General features: G+C 51.1%; 1 protein-coding gene across 1 annotated transcript; it reads right to left on the bottom strand.

Annotated features, from left to right (window-relative positions):
* Positions 1-97: 97 nt before the first annotated feature.
* Positions 98-18,820, bottom strand: NAD-ME1 (NAD-dependent malic enzyme 1). Its single transcript, XM_048700575.2, has 19 exons — positions 18,474-18,820; positions 18,282-18,378; positions 17,078-17,196; positions 16,735-16,902; positions 16,407-16,535; positions 15,651-15,711; positions 15,201-15,304; positions 15,025-15,108; positions 3,871-3,977; positions 3,559-3,670; positions 3,136-3,249; positions 2,094-2,159; positions 1,487-1,559; positions 1,327-1,413; positions 1,048-1,102; positions 882-953; positions 738-800; positions 550-664; positions 98-467 (listed from the first exon to the last, which is right to left on the bottom strand). Exons 1-19 carry the CDS (start codon positions 18,642-18,644, stop codon positions 393-395), a joined length of 1,872 nt encoding a protein of 623 aa, XP_048556532.1. The 5' UTR covers positions 18,645-18,820; the 3' UTR covers positions 98-392.
* Positions 18,821-19,263: the final 443 nt, after the last annotated feature.

Genomic DNA, 19,263 nt, shown 5'->3' with positions numbered 1-19,263 from the left:
ATCTCTCCCTTTTGCCAACGACCGTATGATGTTAGGCAAGCGGTCAACTTGCTGCTTCCAAGTCCCAGTTAGAGACACACGACATAAGATATGACCGTTGGGAGAAAACAGGAATGCAAGTTCCAGTTATTATTGCAAGTACCTCATCAACTTCAAATGTGACAGACAGGGAGCTGCGAGCCTATCCCGCACTACCTAGTGTACCTCTGACAGCGTTAGACAACTAAAAACTGGGACCGGTCTTGTGTTCTATCACGTGATCGATCGCATTAAAACAATCGTGAGACTCAATGCTCGTAGTGGAGGTGGCTATATTTCCAAAGATCGAAAGAATAGCCTAAGGTAAATTGCACATGATGAATGAGCATGTATTTTACAGCATGAGTAGAATTCTAGTCTTTCTTGTACACTACTGTTGGATAAACTGGATTCCACATGTTGTTCTTGACATAATCAACTGTTTCTTCCTGCAACACAAATTTTTTGCTCAAAGTTAATCAACTATAACATAATCATAAATCCTGGATGAGCAGTAAGGTGATTTCCTACCTCGCTCAGTCTTGCAAGCTCGCGTGCATCCATGTCACGGTATCCCTCAGCTAGGTCCTCTGCAACAGCTTCCCTCACAACTGCTGCCGCCACCTCCTTAGTGATGTCACGTATTCTGAGTGTAACCATATATAATCAATAGGCATATAACACGGAAAACTGAAACATTGATTGTACGAGTATATAACCTGGAGGTTGGAGGGTAAATTATCCCTTGGAGAACCTCCTCCTCTTTCATGTATGAAGCCAAGCTAAGCAATTTTCATGGTTAATAAAATAAACTAGATTAAATAAGCAGCCTGTGTCAAAAGATGACAGGTCAAGGAAGTCACCGCTCTGCCGCCGCCTGAAGCATTCCATCAGAGACAATCCGTGCACCAGACAACAGGGTTCCAAGTCCTATTCTGCACAGTGGTCAAGCAACGGAAATGAATCATAATTTGCACAAGAACCAAGTCTCGTTGCATATATATAGTTTACAATAGTAACAGGACTAACCCAGGAAAGAGATACATGTTATTCCCTTGATTAGAGTGGCCGATCTTTCCATCACCTGCAAGAGAATCAGTATAAGCTACTCAGAGTAACATGTTACAGATTGAGTATCTCCGCAATTCATCAAATCATCACAGTTTTGGTTACGCAATATGTTTGATCCGTTGCATTAGCTGATGCCAAGCATAGTAAGATATAACTGACACATTATGACATAGTGATGCTCAGCTGACATTGGAAGGGGCACCACAAAAGGAAGGACGCAAGACTGGACAGACATACCAAGATCCACATCGTCAAATGGGCTTCCACTGGAAAATACGACCGTCTCACCAATAATTGAGAAGGCTTCTTCAGGTGTACATTCAGCTATAATATGTAACCAACACAGAATTAGATGGCAGCTGTAAAGAAAACATTAGTAAACTTTCATATCACAAACCATTCTTAGTAGGATTTGACATCGCAAAAATTGCTGGTCTGGAAGAGGACGAATCTTTTAGTGCTTCTAAAACCTGAAGGTACAAAGAACCCACCACAATCAGCGGCATCACTTCAATTGTTGACCATTATCAAAAAGTCAAAATAGCAGACATCATGCAACTAATGATTTAATCTAATCAACGAGCGCCAAACTGGTCCTGATGCAAGGTCCATAACTTCAGATAAACATAGGATTTGCAGGGGCCCTATAGACCCAGAAAAAAAAAGACCTACTCCCTCTGTAAAAGAGTGACCTAAAACGTCTTATATCTTTAGTGACCTAAAACGGCTTATATTAGTTTACAGAGGGAGTACAACCTAAGGGTACTATAAATATAACGAATTTCATTATTTAACTAGCAACAGTCCGGACATAACTGGGAAGTTAATGGCTCTGCCATCTGCAACATATTAAATGCCCTGTCATATAACTAGTCACTGAAACTAGTGGCGGTAACAACAATAGGACACAGATCATGAATTAGCTTATGGCTTTAGCTTCGGTGAAACTTGCTTGGAATCAACGCTGAACAAACTTGGCATGCAGTTATTGTAAAATATTATACCTCCTTTGAGAACAAACCACCAACAGCAGATAGTCCAAGTATGACATCAGGCTTCACCTTTTTAACCTGTTCGATACACATGGTACAGTATAAATAGTTGAGCATCAGCAGCACCAAAACTTGAACTCAAAACTATAGAGGATCAACACTAAATAATGCATGAGCTGGACAATCTTGAATTCTAATGGGGTCATTTGGAGCTTCAGTAATATATCCTACTGCTACTATTCATATGCATCAGTCTTAAACTCCACATGTCTTATTCTTTCATGAACTGAATTTTATTTCGGTAAGGTAAATGTGAATTTTAAACAGACTTAAGGCTGGCTTTTCGATGGAAAGCTTATACTGATATAACTTGACAAATGCAATATATCGTAATATCGTAAATAAAGTTCAGGGAAAATGTAAAAGAAACACACAGTACCATTGGTGGCGGCACCAGACCGGAAGAGATTAAAAGTTGTTAAGAGTACTATTTATATAGCCATGTAGCCTTTTGTATTTACCCCGTTGTTTAAGGGGCTTTCTGCATATCCTACACCTGTACATGTATATATACTGGCCTATGGCCTCATGGGATTACAAGTTGCATATTTCCTAACATGGTATTAGAGCCCTAGGGTTTTTTTTGTAACAGTTTTTTTTTTGCGATCTGAGTTATACTCCCACATGGAATGTGGACTTTGTGAATGACATTAGTTCTAGGCCACACAAAATTCGTGAAAGACATTACAACAGCGAATACCACATAATACAAGCACTGGCTGTAGGGATAGATCGCTAGAGATAGTAGTATTTCTGAACATTTTGCATCTAGGTTCATTTTAAACTCATTAAAAAGAGCACTTCTAAAATATTCAACTATACTTAGCGAATAAGCTAGAAAAAAATCTTGCTAATAGTGAATAAACTCTGGCATGCACATATTACCATGCATGGATCTTGGTAGTCAGTAAGATGTATGCCTAACAGTACATATGCTGTGAAAAGAACCATCTATTATAATCTAATATAATAAATATAAACTTTAGATAAATACCACTTCAATCAAGCTTGCACCCTCATTTAGGCCTTGATGAGTTAGCTCACTCTTTCTCCTAGCAAAAGGACGTGCATCTGGGTCTATGTCTACACGTTCCTCTGTTATTAAACCCTGGCCAAAATAGAATAGAGATAATTTAGTAAGGTTTACAAAAGTGCATGCAAGGAAGATCAATCGTGAAGATACAAAAATTCTAGACCGTGTCAAGTGTCAACACATTGCCAAATTATTCAGCTTATGATTGGCTGATAAGCATGATAATCATTCACAAGCAATGTGATAGTGGAGTGGACTTTGATAGAACATGCAGTTAATTTTTGATAGAACAACAGAGTAGTGTAATCCTTACTGAAACTATTATCATACAAATACAAGAAAACTCCAGCAGGCATAAGAAAAATTCTTAGGGATCCGACTCACATGAGCATCGACTATCCAGAATTGGCTCCTAGCACTCTCAAAAGCAATCTCGTTGTTTCCCAGCATCCTTGCCATGGTCCTGCTTGCAGCATTCACAACACCAATCCCAGCACTGCAAAAGGTGAAATGTAATTAACGTCATACTTCTGAAATGCACTTGATCAGAGGTTATGATAATTTTTTGATCTTTATTGATGTAATCAAGTTTCAGTAACATCATAGTTAGTGCATAGGATCAATTCAGTCATTAATCATGAAAGAGTTACACTCTAATTTTGTAATAAGTTCTGAAACATTGGACATGATCCGAACCTGCCAGCACCTGCGACAACAATCTTTTGCTTTGGGAAGTCTATCATTGGCCTTCCTTGTGCTCTTACAGCTCCAAGAAGACCAGCTATTGCAACGCCAGCAGTTCCCTTTGTACATAAATAATAGTCATCTCAAGTCTGATAAGTTTACTCCATGAATTTTCAAATATATTGCACATTGTGAGTGAAAAGGATTAAGTATATAAGCCAACAAAAATATCAAAAGAAATGACTATGCTATTCTTATTTAAATATCTTGGATATGGAAGAGCGAACAGTTTGTGGTTCTATTCTTATAAAGGTGGGAAGATGTGATAAACGACGCCAAGAAAGGAAAAATAGCAATAAACCTTCTGAAAAAAATCATGTGCATGCATTAATTTCTGACAGTGGATACGAAAAACCATAGACCTTATAAAAACAAACAGAGTACTATTTCAATTGATCTTTTTTTATCCGAGAGACCGTGGGATGCCCCTGCAGTATTTTTAAAATTATTTTTCGAGAAAACGCAAAAGCTTTGCGTTTCTTTGCATTGAAAAGGGGGGGTTCAGTTACAATCATCCGAGGATGTGCAGGTTACAGCCGGTTAATTAGTGCACATCCCAGGTTTGGGGCAGCACAAGTCGGAGGCCAGGTGCCCCTGCTGCCGCCCATGAGCGGGCCTCGTCCCTAATGCTATCTAGTAGTGTGTTGAGGGAAGGCGCCGCATTATCAAAGACACAGCTGTTTCGGTGCTTCCAGACCATCCAAGGCACGAGCAACGCAACAGATTTCAGGGCCTTGCGCAGGGTCGGCGGCGTGTCTTCGTTGGCCTGTCTCCACCAGTCCGTAAGCGATAGTTCCTGCGAGGGGATCGGGGCCGGGATGCGAAGCCAGGCCAGTGTCTCGTGCCATGCCTGACGGGCGAGAGGGCATTCCAGCATGAGGTGTCGCACCGTTTCCTGCTGCTGGTCACATAGGAGGCAGCGGGGGTGATGCTGGAGGCCATGGCGAGCCAGCCTCTCAGCCGTCCAGCATCGGTCCTGGTTGGCCAACCAGTGGAAGAACTTGACTCGCGGTGGCGCCCAGCACTTCCAGATCAGCTTCCATGAGTGGCAGGCCGTTGCTCCATGGAAGGTCGCCGTGTAGCAGGACTTCGCAGAGTAGTTGCCGCTCGCTGTCCAGCGCCAAATCAACTTGTCCGGTGTGGTGGAAAGCTCGGTGCGCTGCATGATCTGCCAGAGTTGCAGATACTGACCAATCTCGTGGAGGCCTAGGTTTCCTTGGATGTCGCGTGCCCAGGAGTTGCCATTGAGCCCATCCGCCACAGTTCTCGTCGTCCGTCGTCGCTTGGGTATGCAGCCGTATAGGTTGGGCATGAGCTCGCGCATGGATCGGCCGCCAATCCACCGGTCCTCCCAGAGCAGGGCGGACAGCCCATTCCCGAGGATCGTGAACGTGGATGCCCAGAACAGGGCTCGTTCCGTGGGCGAAAATTGGAGGTCGAGCCCTTGCCAAGCTCGCTCCGGGTCCGTTCTGGAAAACCATAGCCAGCGTAGTCTCAGGGCAAGGCCGGCCCGCTCGAGGTCTCGCACGCCAAGGCCCCCGAGCTTGATGGGGCGGCACACTCTGCTCCAGTTCACATGGCAGTGCCCACCATTGGCAGCGGCACGGCCAGCCCAGAGGAAGCCGCGCTGGATCTTCTCGATCTGCTTGAGGGTTTTTTTTGGGGGCGCGAATGCAAGCAGTTGGTGCACTGGGATGGCACACAAGACTGACTTGACCAGCGCAAGGCGCCCGGTTTTAGTCATCAGCCAGGCCTTCCATGTCAGCAGGCGCGCGCCGACCGCGTCCACCATGGGCTGCAGCTGGGCGGCAGATGGGCGGCGTGTGGACATGGGTATGCCAAGGTAGGTGGTTGGAAGGTTCGCCGTCGGGCAGCCGAGGTGTGCGATCATCTCCGTGGTCGCTTGGTCGCCGTGCAGGATGGTGGCGGAGCTTTTGGTGAAGTTCACCGTCAGGCCGGAAGCCCTGCCGAACAAGGCGAGGATTTCCTTGATCGCAGTGGTGTCCTCCACCGTGGCGTGGCAGAAGACCATGACATTGTCGGCATAGAGGGAGATCGCCGGGATGTGACGACGTGGGTGTAGAGGCTGCAGGATGCCCAGGCTGTGTGCGCGTCGTAGGAGCCGTCCCAGAGTGTCGACGGCGAGCACGAAAAGCTGCGGGGACATGGAGTCGCCCTGCCGGAGCCCTTGTCGATGCCATATGGGGGGGCCGGGCTCGCCGTTCAGGAGGATGCGCGTGCTGGCAGAGGACAGGAGGATGGCCGTCCACTCCAAGAATCTGTTCCCAAATCCATACTGGCACAGCACCTCAAAGAGGAAAGGCCATGATAGGGAGTCGAAGGCGCGCGTGAGGTCGAGCTTGAGCATAACTCTCGGAGCTCCCAGTTGGTGCAGCAGCTTGAGTGATTGCTTGACGAGGACGTAGTTGTCGTGCAGGCTCCTTCCCGAGATGAATGCATTTTGGTTGCGGCTAACCAAGTGGTCCAGCTTGGCCCCAAGTCGTAGTGAGAGCACCTTGGCGAAAATTTTGGCCACGAGGTGTATCAGGCAGATCGGCCGGTAGTCGCGTAGCCCATGAGCGTCGGCGTGCTTGGGGAGCAGCGTCAGCAATGCCTGGTTGAGCTTGTGGAACCCCCTTCCTCGCAAGTCATAAAGTTGCTGGAACACGTCAAGGAGATCTTGCCTGATGATGGTCCAGCATGCACGGAGGAACTCCGCTGTGAACCCGTCGGGGCCCGGCGCCTTGCGAGCGGGAAGGCGTTTGACAGCCTCCCAGATCTCCTCCGCGCTGAATGGCGCGTCGAGGTCCGCAAGGTCAGTCGGCTCAATGAGCTGAGACAGGTCCAGGGTGTGCTCACGGGTGGTCGCCGTGCCAAGCAAGGCCTCAAAGTGAGCAAAGGCAGCCTCCGCCATGTCAGTGTGGTCCGTGAGCACCCTGCTGTCCGAGACCAGGCTATAGATGTGATTCTTCTGCCGACGGAACGAGCACTGCCGGTGGAAGAAACTGGTGCTAGCGTCGCCGTCTTTGAGGTTGGCAATTCGGGAACGCTGCCGGGCGATCGTGCGCTCCATGGAAGCGAGCCCAAGATAGGATATCTTGAGCTGCTTACGGAGCCAAGCCTCCGGTGGCGAGAGGCTGCGTGATTCCTGGGCGTGGTCGAAGCGCGAGATGAGTTCCCGTGAGATCGCAAGTTTGTCCTTGATATTGCCCGTGGACCTGGAGCTCCAGCTGGTGAGGTGCGCCGCCGTCGCTTGGAGCCGTAGCATGAGGCGGTGGAAGGGATCGGCGTGGTGTGTAGAGCCCCAGGCCGCGGTCACCACATTGTGGAATCCGTCCAAGCGTAGCCAGTACTCCTCAAAGTGAAATCGTCTGTGTGAGGTAGGCGTGGGTGAGCAGTCCAGCAGCAACGGGGCGTGGTCTGACACCACAGCCGCGAGACATCGGAGGTGGCATCCGCTATGCGCGTCCTCCCAATCAGCAGTGCAAAGCACACGGTCGAGCTGCACGAGAGTCGGCGGTGATTGCTCGTTGGACCAAGTGTAGCGCCGCCCGTTGAGGTAGATCTCTTTGAGCGCGAGGTCATTGGTGAGACGGCGAAATTTGCCCATCATACGCCGGTTGATGTTGCCCGTGTTTTTGTCGTCATCGCGGAGGATGAGATTGAAGTCGCCGCAAACCATCCATGGTTCAGGGCACTCGGCACGGATCTCGCAAAGCTCCTGCAGGAAGGCGACCTTGTCGGCATCTTCCTGGGGTCCGTATACCACCGTTAGCCACCAAGGTGTGCCTGTGGCCGCGGTCACCTTAGCAGTGATCGCATTGGTGGTGAACATTGGGTCCGTGATGGTCACGGCCCTGCTCTTCCACGCCAGCAAGATGCCGCCACGCGTGCCATCGGCCGGGAGGTATGTGTAGTCATCGAACTCAGAACCAAGCGCATCCAGGACAATAGCCGAGTAGATCAACTCCATTTTTGTTTCTTGGATGCATACAATGGAGGCCCCGGTGGTGTCCAGCAGCGACCGGATAGCATATCGCCGAGCCCGCACGTTCAAGCCGCGTACATTCCAGATAGCAATCTTAAGGCCGTGATCCATAGGAACGGGATTGACGGGTAGACGCGCGTGAACTGGTCTAGCCTTCACATGAAACGTCGACGCCGCCGGTCGCAGCCGATGCCATGCAGACTGGGATCTCGCGGTCAACCAGTGTGGCAATGGCCTTGAGGACCGTCAGGGGTAGCGGTGCCGCGAACATGTCGTCGTAGGCTTTCATCTCAGCGGCAGTGATCTTCTGATCGATCCGGATGATCCCCAGAGTGCGCAGGATTTGCACGTGGGAGGGGCGCTCGGTTGGCAGGTCGTAGCTGCAGATCGTCCACGGCGCGGGGCGGCCAAGTTGAGGGGTCGGCGTGGCTTCTTTCCCGGGGCCGGCAGGGCGGCGTTGAGGTGTTTCGTGGCGGAGGCCAGAAACTCTCCAAGGGTCCATGGCTGTGGCGTGGTGTGGCCTCGGGATCACCGCAGCGTAATTGGGGGCGAGGCGAAGCGGCTCGGCGTGCGACCACTTGGGCTTTGGTTTGTCCCGGCCCCAGCGTTTGGGGATATCTGGGGAGGTGTGGGTGTGGGCCGCCGCAGAATCACGATCGGGCCAGCTGGGCTGCGGGCCGGCTGCGCGGCAGCAGGTGGGGGTGGCCCATCATCATGGGCGGGAGGATTGGCGCCGAGGGAGGGCGTTTCCCCGCCTGAGGCAGCGCGTGCGAGGTTGGTGGCGGCGGGCTGGTCAGCGGAATCCAGCCCCACCTCTGGCTCGAGTGGGGTGGTATCTCCACTTTGTCCCGACCGGGTCTCTGATGCTGCAGATCCCTCCTGTAAGGCGACAGGCTCATCCGTGGCAGGGGCCAGATCCCGACAAGCCGGTGCGTCAGGGGCGGGCGGGCCTTGCCCCACAGGATCGTCATTGGGATCGTTGCCAGCCACCAGACTTGAACTCGCGGCCGGTCGTGGATCGACACGCGGCCCGACCGGGCACAGGTGGGCGTCTGCGGCGACCACGTCAGTGCAGCCAGACGGGCCCTCAGTTGTCTGCTCCTTTTGCTTTCCTCTGCCTTTTCCTCTTTTGGCATGGTGACGCGGGCGGTGGCCCCCTCGTTGTCCAGGCCAGGGCGTCATGCCCGCACGCAGCGGGTTCGCGGGCAGAGCCACGCCGGAGCCGACGACGGTAGGCCACGTCGGCGACGAGGAAAGGCCATCAGACCTTCCCTGCCTAGCGACGCGCCAGCCCAGGTCGTCCATGGCCATGCCGTCGGCCCGGCCAGGGACGGCCGTGTCCGTGCGCCTGCGCTTGCGTCCGCGGCGGCGCGCGCGGCCCGGTCTGCGGTCGGGGGCGGGGTCGCGGTTCCCGCCAGCGCCGCGCTCGTGGTCTGGCCCTGCACCCGAGGGCCTTGTAGTCGCCGGCGGTCTGATCATGACGGAACGGGCGAGCGCGATGGAGATGGGGTAGGTCAGGATCCTGATGGTGGGCGCGTCGGAGTCCAAGGCCGCCGGCATCTGTCGACCACCTCAAGAATGGCAGCGCGATGGATCTTGTCGGGGTCGTGCGTGCGCCCAGATAGCCGGAAGGTGGCGAGGTCGGCGCGGGAGCGGGTGTGGGGGTGGAGGCGTTCGATCCAGCAGCTTTGCCCGAGGATGTGCTCGGCGGTGGAGAGGTGCCATGCTTGTGCCGGGACAACGCGCAGCTCGAGTTCGACGTGAAATTCGAACTCGCTGCAGCCGGCGTGCGCGAGCTTGCACCAAGGCCGCATCGAAAGGGAGAAGCGTGGCGAGCGGATGAAGTGGTCGCCGGCAAGCCGCTCCTTGATGGCCAGTGAGCTGAACAGGATCAGAAAGTCTTCCGAGTGGTGGCGGTGGACGGTGAAGTCGCCGTCGGCGAGGTCGAATGAGTCCCAGAGCAGCGCAGCAACCTCGTCGGTGGAGGCGGACAGGCAGTTGCCGGTGATGGACGCGACCATCGCGCAGGACAGAACCGTCTCCGCGTCCTCCATCTCGACGGTGCGTGCCATGATGATCCGCACAGGCTCTGATGGGCGCGCGCCGACCGTAGGTGTCGCCGTGGCAGGCGTTGTGAGGGGCGGCAGGGAGGTGAGCGCGGACGACGGTTGCACGCGTGCCGGGGCGGCCGTGTTGCCGTGCGGTGGCCGAAGCGACGCCACATCCCGGCGACTTGGGGCGCAGGAGCGGGAGTCGTGCCCAGACTGCAGGCATGTGCGGCACCGGATGTCGTTAGTGCAGTCGCGCACCCGGTGGCGATGGTCCAGGCAACGGAAGCAGAGCTCGGCTACCTCCTCGGGCGAGGGGCTCCGGCGGCGGGGCGCCGGCGGGCTGGGGGTGGCCGCCTGTCGCGGGCGACGGCGGCGGTTTCGACGCCGAGGGAGCTGGTATCCGTCCTTGTCCACCACATCCCCGCCAGAGACACGGTGTACCTCCGAGCGGGGGCCAAGGCGGTGTCTGGCCGGCAGCCTGGGGCGCGCCGCCGAGGAGCCGTGGGTGGGCGGAGGAGCCTGCCTCTACGGGGCCGGGGGAGGCGGCGGGGTGCGGGCGACGTCGCTGTACGAGCGCGCCGGGGACTCGCTCTCCGAGCTGAGCCAACGGTCACCAGAGGACACGTGCTCGCCGAAGAGGGTCGCGCGGCGGTCGACAGGGTCAGCACCGGAGTCCGCCATGGCAGGGGGAGGGGCAGGGTGGGGAGAGGGGGAGGTGGGGAGGGCAGCCGGCGAGGGGTCACCGGCGGTGGGTTGGTGGCTAGTTGGGTAGGGGAGAGCTAGGGAGCGGAGAGCGAAGCGGAGCCATTCGCGGCATCTTATCAGGAAGGAAACAAACATATGTACATGAGAGGGGGGGGGGAGATCCCCCATATTTACAACAAAGCACTAATCCAATCAACTAGAGGTTGCCTTTTGTGGGCAGGTATTCTAAGGGAAATAAGAGTGATATCTTCCTGAAAAGGACCTTCCAACTAGGGAAGCTAGACTGCACATTCTCAAATATAAATGCTGAGATGTCAAAACCTCAGATTAACAGACTTGATTTTGACTGTAAGTCTGAAAGTAATTGAACATAAGATATATTGATAAATATTTACAAGTATAATTGAACTGGTGTTACTGAAAGGCACAACTGACATATTTTCCATGAGCATAGATGGTACTTCCTCACATTTCATTTCATGTGTATTTCGGTATAGCACAAGGATTCAGGAGCCATTAAATAGTACTCCCTCCGTTCCAAATTACTCGTCGCAGAAATGGATGTATCTAGAACTAAAATACATCTAGATGCATCCATACCTGCAACAAGTAATTCGGAACGGAGGGAGTAGAGGACATGACCGTGGTAGACACGTTAATCTTGGGAATAGGAGAGAAAATGTAAGGGCTATATTTTTTCGGAATCTTTTACGAAAATGTAAGGCATGCATGTAGAATTAATAACTCTTGCCCTCATTTGTCCGAAAAAATGATGAATGGAGGGATTACTGTAATCAACATTTGTAACAGAAAAAATCTATTAAATACGGAAGCTCGATCGAGTCGGGGCCAGGTTCACTTGGACAAACCGTCAAGTGGAGCCGACCTGCTCCGGTCTCGATACGGTCTTCGCCTCCCCTGAGTGGGACATTCGCTGCCCCCTAGCTTCGCTCCGAGCGATTACACGAATTGGCTCAGATCACGTCCCCTTACTCCTCTCTTCGGAGAATGAGCGCCCTCCCCTTCCGCCCGATTCCGCTTCGAAACCTTTTGGTTGCGCCAGTCTGGGTTCTCTGTCGCGGTGGGCGCACGATGGCGCGAGGCTCGTGAGGCCCCCCATCGATCCCTTCCGGCCGTTGACAACTGGCACTTCTGCGCCAAGCGGTCACGGCAATTCATGAAGGGTTGGGGTGCAAACGTCGGCCGTGACATCCGGGAGCGGAAAAAAGCTCTCCTTGAAGACATCCAGGCTCTTGACCTGCGGGCCGACGCCGCTGGCCTCTCTGCCGACGAATGGATGCTTAGATACGACTTGGAAGACCAGCTCACGGTCATATACACAGACGAGGAGGCATACTGGCGTTTGCGGGGTTCTCAGAATTGGGTCCTCAAAGGGGACGCCAATACCGCCTACTTCCAGGCCTTACCTAACGGCCGCTGGCGCCGGAACTCCATCCCCCTCCATTGGGACGGAGCGTCCCTCCTGTAGCGGCCCGAGGACATCCGGGCACATGTTGACGGCTTCTACAGAGACCTATTCTCTGCCTCCCCTCAGGGAGGTCTTGCCCTTGCGCAAGATGTTTGGCCTGCCCACAGTTGCATCTCGCCTGCGGACAACGCAGCCCTCACGGCCCCGTTCTCTGAGGCTGAAGTTTGGGCGGCAATTAAGGGCATGAATCCATCCTCGGCTCCCGGCCCGGATGGGCTCCCAGTGAAGTTCTTCCATACCTTCTGGGAGGTGATCAAACCTAAGGTGATGGCCCTTTTTGACGAGTTCTTGGTCGGGTCCATCGACCTCGCCCGTCTCAACTTTGGCGTAATCACCCTCATCCCCAAAGTGTCTGGGGCCTCGGATATCCGCCAATTCCGGCCGATTACGGTGATTAACGTCATCTTCCGCATCCTCGCGAAGGGGTACGCCATTAGGGTGGCCCCTATTGCCGACCGGATCACGCACCCTGATCAGTCGGCTTTCATCCAGGGCCACTATATCCTTGACGGAGTCCTGATGTTTCACGAAGCACTTCATGAGGTTCACTCCAAACACCTCAAGGCAATCTTCCTGAAACTGGACTTCCACAAGGCATATGACATGGTTAGCTGGTATTTCCTTCGGGAATGCCTTCTTCGTAAGGGCTTCGACGATCGTTGGGTGACTAGGGTGATGCAGATGGTATCCTCGGGTCGGACCGCGGTGAACATTAATGAGGAGATCGGCCCATTCTTCCCGACTTTCTGTGGGGTACGCCAGGGCGACCCCTTCTTCCCGTTCCTGTATAACATGGTGGTCGATGCTCTGGCTGCCATCCTTGATAACCAAGGCTGCAGGCCACATTAAGGGTACAGTCCCGCATCTTGTTGGGGGGAACAGGATCTCCCTTCTCCAATATGCGGATGACACCATTATCATGGTGGAAGGCTTGGCGAGCGATATTTCGAACCTCAAGTTCCTTCTGCTGTGCTTCCAGCAGATGTCGGGCCTCAGGGTCAACTTCGACAAGAGCGAGGTGATGGTCTTGGGCTACTCCCAGAACGAGTGTCAGAGTATTGCGGATCGGCTTAACTGCCAGCTTGGGAGCTTCCCCACGACATATCTGGGGATACCCATTAGTGACACTAGGCTCACGGTGGCCGACCTGCGCCCCACGGTGGGGAAGCTTCAGCACCGTATCGAGCCCTGGCAGGGTCGCTGGCTCTCGAAAGCGGCCCGTACGGTGCTCATTAACTCGTCCCTCTCTAGCCTGATCCTGTTCATCATGAGCTTCTACAGCCATCCGGAGACCCTTCATCACGAGATTGCCACTATTCAGGGGCGTTTCTTCTGGGCCGGTGAGGGCGATAAGCAGAAGTACCACATGGTTAGGTGGTCAGAAATCTGCAAGCCTCGTGACCAGGGCGGACTCGGGATCATGTCTTCCAAACGCATGAACATTGCCCTCCTGACTCGGTGGCTTTGGCGGATTGCCAACGGAGATGGTGGCCTGTGGCTTCGCATCATTCAGCAGAAATACCTCCGTGGCCAACCTCTTGCTTTCTGCCAGCGGCCTGGAGGCTCCCAGTTCTAGCAATCCGTCATCCAGCTCCTCCCTGTCCTCTGGATCGGGACCTCGATCGAGGTTGGATCCGGCACTGCCACTCTGTTCTGGTTCGATAGATGGACTGGCGACTTGCCCCTCGCGGCCCGCTTTCCCGACCTGTTCTCCATAGCGGTTGCCCCACAGATCTCGGTAGCGACGGCCCTTATTGACTTGGGGCAACTCGCGTTCCGGAGACCTTTTGGCCCGGCCGAGGCCGCCGACTGGCAGGAGCTGCTCGACTGCATTGCCTTGCACGAGCCTGATCTTACGACTGAAGATGACCGTTCCAGTTGGCGACTAGAGCCTTCTGGACAATTCTCCACCAAATCTCTTTACCAGGCCATCGCCCCATCGCCTGGCTATGAGGCTCTCACATGCATCTGGGAGCTTCGCCTGCCCCTGAAGATTAGGATCTTCTTGTGGCAATGGATTCGCGGTCGCCTCCCGTCCGGCGTGGAGGTCCTGAAGCGCAATGGCCCTGGTGATGGGCGCTGCCCGCTCTGCGGGCCGGAAGAGGACTCGAATCATATCTTCTTCACATGCGTGTTCGCGCAGTTCCTATGGAGCTGTTTCCGCGAGTTAGTGGGTGGAAGCTGGGACCACAACAACTTCCCCGCTCTCTTCGCCGAACTCCAAGCGATCCCATCCGCAGTGCGCCACATTAGGTGGCTGGCCATTGGGGTGCTTGCCTGGACGCTGTGGACTGTTAGGAATAAACTTGTGATTCAGCGCATTCCTCTCCGTCGTGCTACTGACGCTTTGCTCAAATGGTCTGGTTACTTGCAGCTTTGGCGGCCGCTTAGCTGCCCCAGGGAGAGAGACGCCATCACCTCCATCATCACCCAGCTTCGCGCGATGGCTCTCCGGATGGCTCCACCGCTTCCCCCACCACCACCGGAACCAGATTAGATCGTCGTCTTCTCGCCATCGCCACCGCCCTGCCGTTTATGTGTTGTATCGTCGTGCGCCTGAGTTGGGCATGTTGTGTTGTGCCCACAGCTGAACTTGGGTCTGTTTGTCTTTGTGTTTGTGTTGGACCGGGCAGCGGTGGCTTTGGGTGAGTGTGTGTTGTGTTTTGTTGTGACCTCGATACTTTGTGCTTGGTGGTTGCTTTATTTATAAAGCGGGGCGAAAGCCTTTTTCGGTAACAATGACTACGAAAGAGAAGGATACACAACGTTCTTAGCCATGAAAAGTGTTGGTGTGCCAGAAGGAACATGTAGATATCATAGCACAAGACAACACATAATGGAAAAACATAACTGGCATAAGTCAAACTAGTTACCTGCACATCATCATTAAACATACGATAAGTCTTCCTGTAACGCTGCAACAACCTGAAGGCCCACTTGCTTTGGAAATCTTCAAACTAGAGGACATAAAAAAAGTAATTTTGAAAATGTTCCAGCTAAAGACACATGCAGAAAAAAGTTGAGCAAGCACCAAACACCAAAATAGCACCTGTACAATCACATTGGGCCAACGAGAAAAAACAGCTTCCATGAATTCATCAATAATTTCAACATATTCTTCTCCCTCAAGACGGTGTTCTTGTAGCCCAAGATCTGTACAGCACAAAATTTAGGAAAATAATAGCAGAAAAGACTATTCAATCTCTTGTTCACTATCTAGTGAAAAGGTGCAATTGCCTGCATCATATTCTAAAGAAATTCTAGAATAATGCTTGAGAGTAACAAAGAACAGAAAAGGCCATTGATTCTCACGAGCTAGTAAAGATTACAACATCACACATATGCATCTTTCCTGGAATCTGAATCAATCTAAAATACAGCCATAATGAGTGAGTAGGTGACTCTGATATTTATTTATTTCCCTTTTAGAGAACAAGGGTGGTCAAATGTTTTAGAGAAAAATATGTGCAACTAACAAAATGTTCAAAGAAGAACTTACAAAGAGGATCCTTGAGGAGTTTCTCATTGTTAGTTCCCACATCAATCATAACTGGAAGAACCTACAAGAATATTAAGCACTGGAACATATAAATATAAACTATACCAACAGAATATAATACACCCTCTGTTGCTTTTGGTAGGGTGTATTTTGAGACAAGGCTTTCACCATCAATTACTCTACCAGTATGCAATTTATATAGCATAAGGTGTCATCAGATTCTAATTCAAACGTAATTGCTTATGATTGTGATTGGTATCACATATTCACATGCACCACCTATTAATAGAGTACTTATTATTCAAGCATTATCTGAACAAATCAAAATATGTCTTACAAAAGAAACGGAGCGAGTAGGAAATATATAGCAGTAGAACACTTTGCAACTTCATAATATCTAAGCAACCAGCGCTGTAGCTGTAAGGTCATGCAACACAAACGCGATCATCAAGAGTCGTATTTGAAGCTTCAGCTTGATAAACATCATTTATCTTGGTTCAGTACAAAAGCAAGCCAAAATGATAACATTCTAAAAGAAATTTTATCTCCCTGAATTATTATGAGAAGAGGCTGATTGGCACAATCAGATTGAGTAGCAAAACGTTATTTTGTTGTGAATAAAATCCGTGTAACTCAAATATCAAACTATAGTTATTTGAAATTAGAGATATCAAATATGAAAATATAGATGTAAAAAAATGGAAGATAGAGAACAAGGTAAGTCTAACAGTTTCCTAAGGAGTAACAAAAGCATACCCTCTGGGGATTTATTCCAGCAGCAGCAACATATAAATCCAGCTTCCCTATAGCAATGCCAATACCTTGCACCCCTAGATCACCAAGGCCCAATATCCTGCTTCCATCAGTCACCACTATCATGTCGACCTGCGAAAGATTAGCCACTTATGTTTATTTGAAATATAAGAAACTTGTCGTCAGAAGATGCTCTCCCAGCCCTAGGAGATCTTCAAAAGGCAAAAGATATATCTTAGACTCTTAGCAAAAGAGCTTTATAATTTTAAGACACTGAAAGAGTTGAACTACAGAAGACCAAATCAGTAAATGGACAAGAACAAATGCATACCTGATCAGCTGGCCAGTTGTACACCATGGACATCATTTCACCACGATCCTCTGCACTAAAATACATTCCCCGAGGCCGTCTAAACAAGCCACTGTAATTTTGGCAAACAGCGCCAACAGTCGGTGTGTAAACAATAGGTGCATACTCCTCAATATTATCTATTAAGACCTATGAAGAATCAAAATAAGGTTAAATAAGGTAACCACTTTGAAAAGGAGCCTACATCTGAGACTGCAATACAATAGAGTTAACAAAGTGGTTGCAAAACCATATAATGAGAGAAACATCATCAACAGAAATATGTTTGCGCCTAAAAGAATGTGTGAGATGTGGAGTTGCACACCTTGTAGTACATCGTTTCATTTCTGTCATGCAGTCTGTTAAGAATACGCCATTTCGCCAGTTGGTAAGTATCAGATGGCCCATCTCTTGCATTTTGCTCCAGCCGTTTAAGGTCACCCACTATAATCAAAATAAATATAAATAAAAGAAGAGGTAAATCCACCGCTAAAATCAGCACTTGTAGAACCTCAGTTAACTTTTTTTTTCGCGAATACGCAAAGCTTGCGTATCATTCATTGATATGTAGAGTATTGAGCGTAATCGCTAGCACGAGCATGAAAGGGAATGAGTATACTCAGCCCCAGTACAATAATCGGACGTCTACGGCACGATGGACGCTAGACCCTTAGCCCCTAGTATGCTAGTACTAAACCCTCATACATCTCTAGACCTGAGTGAAACTTGCAGCTTCAGCATTGGAGCCACTTGGTTGTTTGGACAATTTTTCAACTGAGTTTGTGATTGCCGTTTGAACTTTAACCGGTACATCGGGCCATCAGCTATACTTGATTCTAGTTTTCAGAGAAGTTGTTTGACCTAGCTTGTAGAGCACTAGAAGCCGGTTTTGAAATTTGGAATTATTCCAAGCTGGAGCCTAAACACAATGCACACATTTACACTAGACTAGAGATCAAACCAAAAAGTTTAGCCTGCAGTTGCTCAGCATTCAGCAACGATTCAACAATGCACATACTGAGCAACATTAGTGTGGCCTCTTTTGGTTCATAGGATAGGATTATTATAGGAATAGGAATTTTGTAGGAAATGAGATGGCATGTATCTCAAATCCTATGAGTAGGAATAGGAAACGAGATGTCATTTGGTTGACACCAAAGGAATTTTTTCATTGAGTCTAGGCTCATTTTTATTTTCCTATGAAATGTGAAGGATAGGAACCAATCCTATGTAGGAATAGGAATCTATTCCTATGAACCAAAGGGCTCTAAAGGAAAAAATCCTATAAAAATCCTATCCTCTAAAATTCCTATGAAATTCCTCCAAACCAAAGGAGGCCTCAATGTCTGTGAATTGGAGTACTAGCTAAAGTCACTCACCCTCCAAAACCCCTAAAAATGGACCGGTCTGGTTATCATCCACCAAAATACCTCCCTGCGCGGCACCGACCAATCCAATTTTGGGAGAGCCGTAAACGAGACACGGAGTAAGCAAGGAAGGAATTGAAGCGCCGGGGTATCATGTCGTACTGAATCGGTCGATCTGCTGCTGCGAGGAAACGACACTGGGCGGGAGCAGGCCGCGGAGGCCGAGCCGGTCCCTCTCCGTCATCGAGAACGCCGTTCCCTGCAGAAGCAGCACAACCCGCGCGCGTCAGGCCACCGCCGCGAAACCCTCTGCAAACGGAACGAGGAGACGACGACGAGCGAGTAGGTGCGTACCCGGTTGAACCATGGGTCGTGGAGGATGTCGGGGCCGCGCTTGTGAAGGACGACGGGGCGGTGGCACTCAGCCGTCACGAACGCCCGCGAGCGCTGGAGGAGGAGGCGGTGGAGGTCGTCAGGGGCGAGGGATCGCCGGAGGCTACGCGAGATGGACGACGCGTTCGCCATCCCCGCCCGCGTCCCGGCTGGTCCTGCTGCTAGTGGAGGCCGCTGCAGTTGATGCTGGTTCCTTCCTACCAGTGGGAAAGGGGACGCGTAGTCGTAGTAGCTTTTTCTGTGCGATGTGCGATGTGTTGGAACTATTCTCCGATTTGGGCGAGACGACGCGGGGGGTCTCTCTGCCGGTCGTGGCTGCCCATTGGCGCCGACACTGAGGAGACGAGCCCGATCTGCCTGTGCCTGTGTGTCCGCGGTGAGACGACTTCTCATTCCGGGCCGCGACCGGTTTGAGCTGTGTAAATCACGTCCAAATTCCCCGACCATTTCATTTCTTTGACGCGTCTAGCAAACCTTCTGAAGCGGAATTTAGGCTTCTACGCCGTAAACCTCTACGCCGTAAAAGTTTTACTCATACCAAGCAATAGATATTTGATTTCGTCAAGAGAGCGACCTCTCTCAAAGCCACGGCTTTGGTAGTAATAATTGACACATTTAAGAGACCTGAAATGTTGGAAGAAACAATGATTTTAGGATGCATCCTGGTAGAGTGGCTGAGAAAGCTTTAGTTTTTGTTGACTTCATTGTGCAGAATTGTGGTAAGACTACAATTGTTTCAAGGCGTGATATC

This window comes from Triticum urartu, chromosome 2A (assembly GCF_056163025.1).
Source record: "Triticum urartu cultivar PI428250 chromosome 2A, HENAU_Tu73, whole genome shotgun sequence".
Classification (NCBI taxonomy): Eukaryota; Viridiplantae; Streptophyta; class Magnoliopsida; order Poales; family Poaceae; genus Triticum; species Triticum urartu.
The sequence above is the reverse complement of the archived record's forward strand: the minus strand, read 5'-3'. Positions and strand labels throughout refer to the sequence as shown.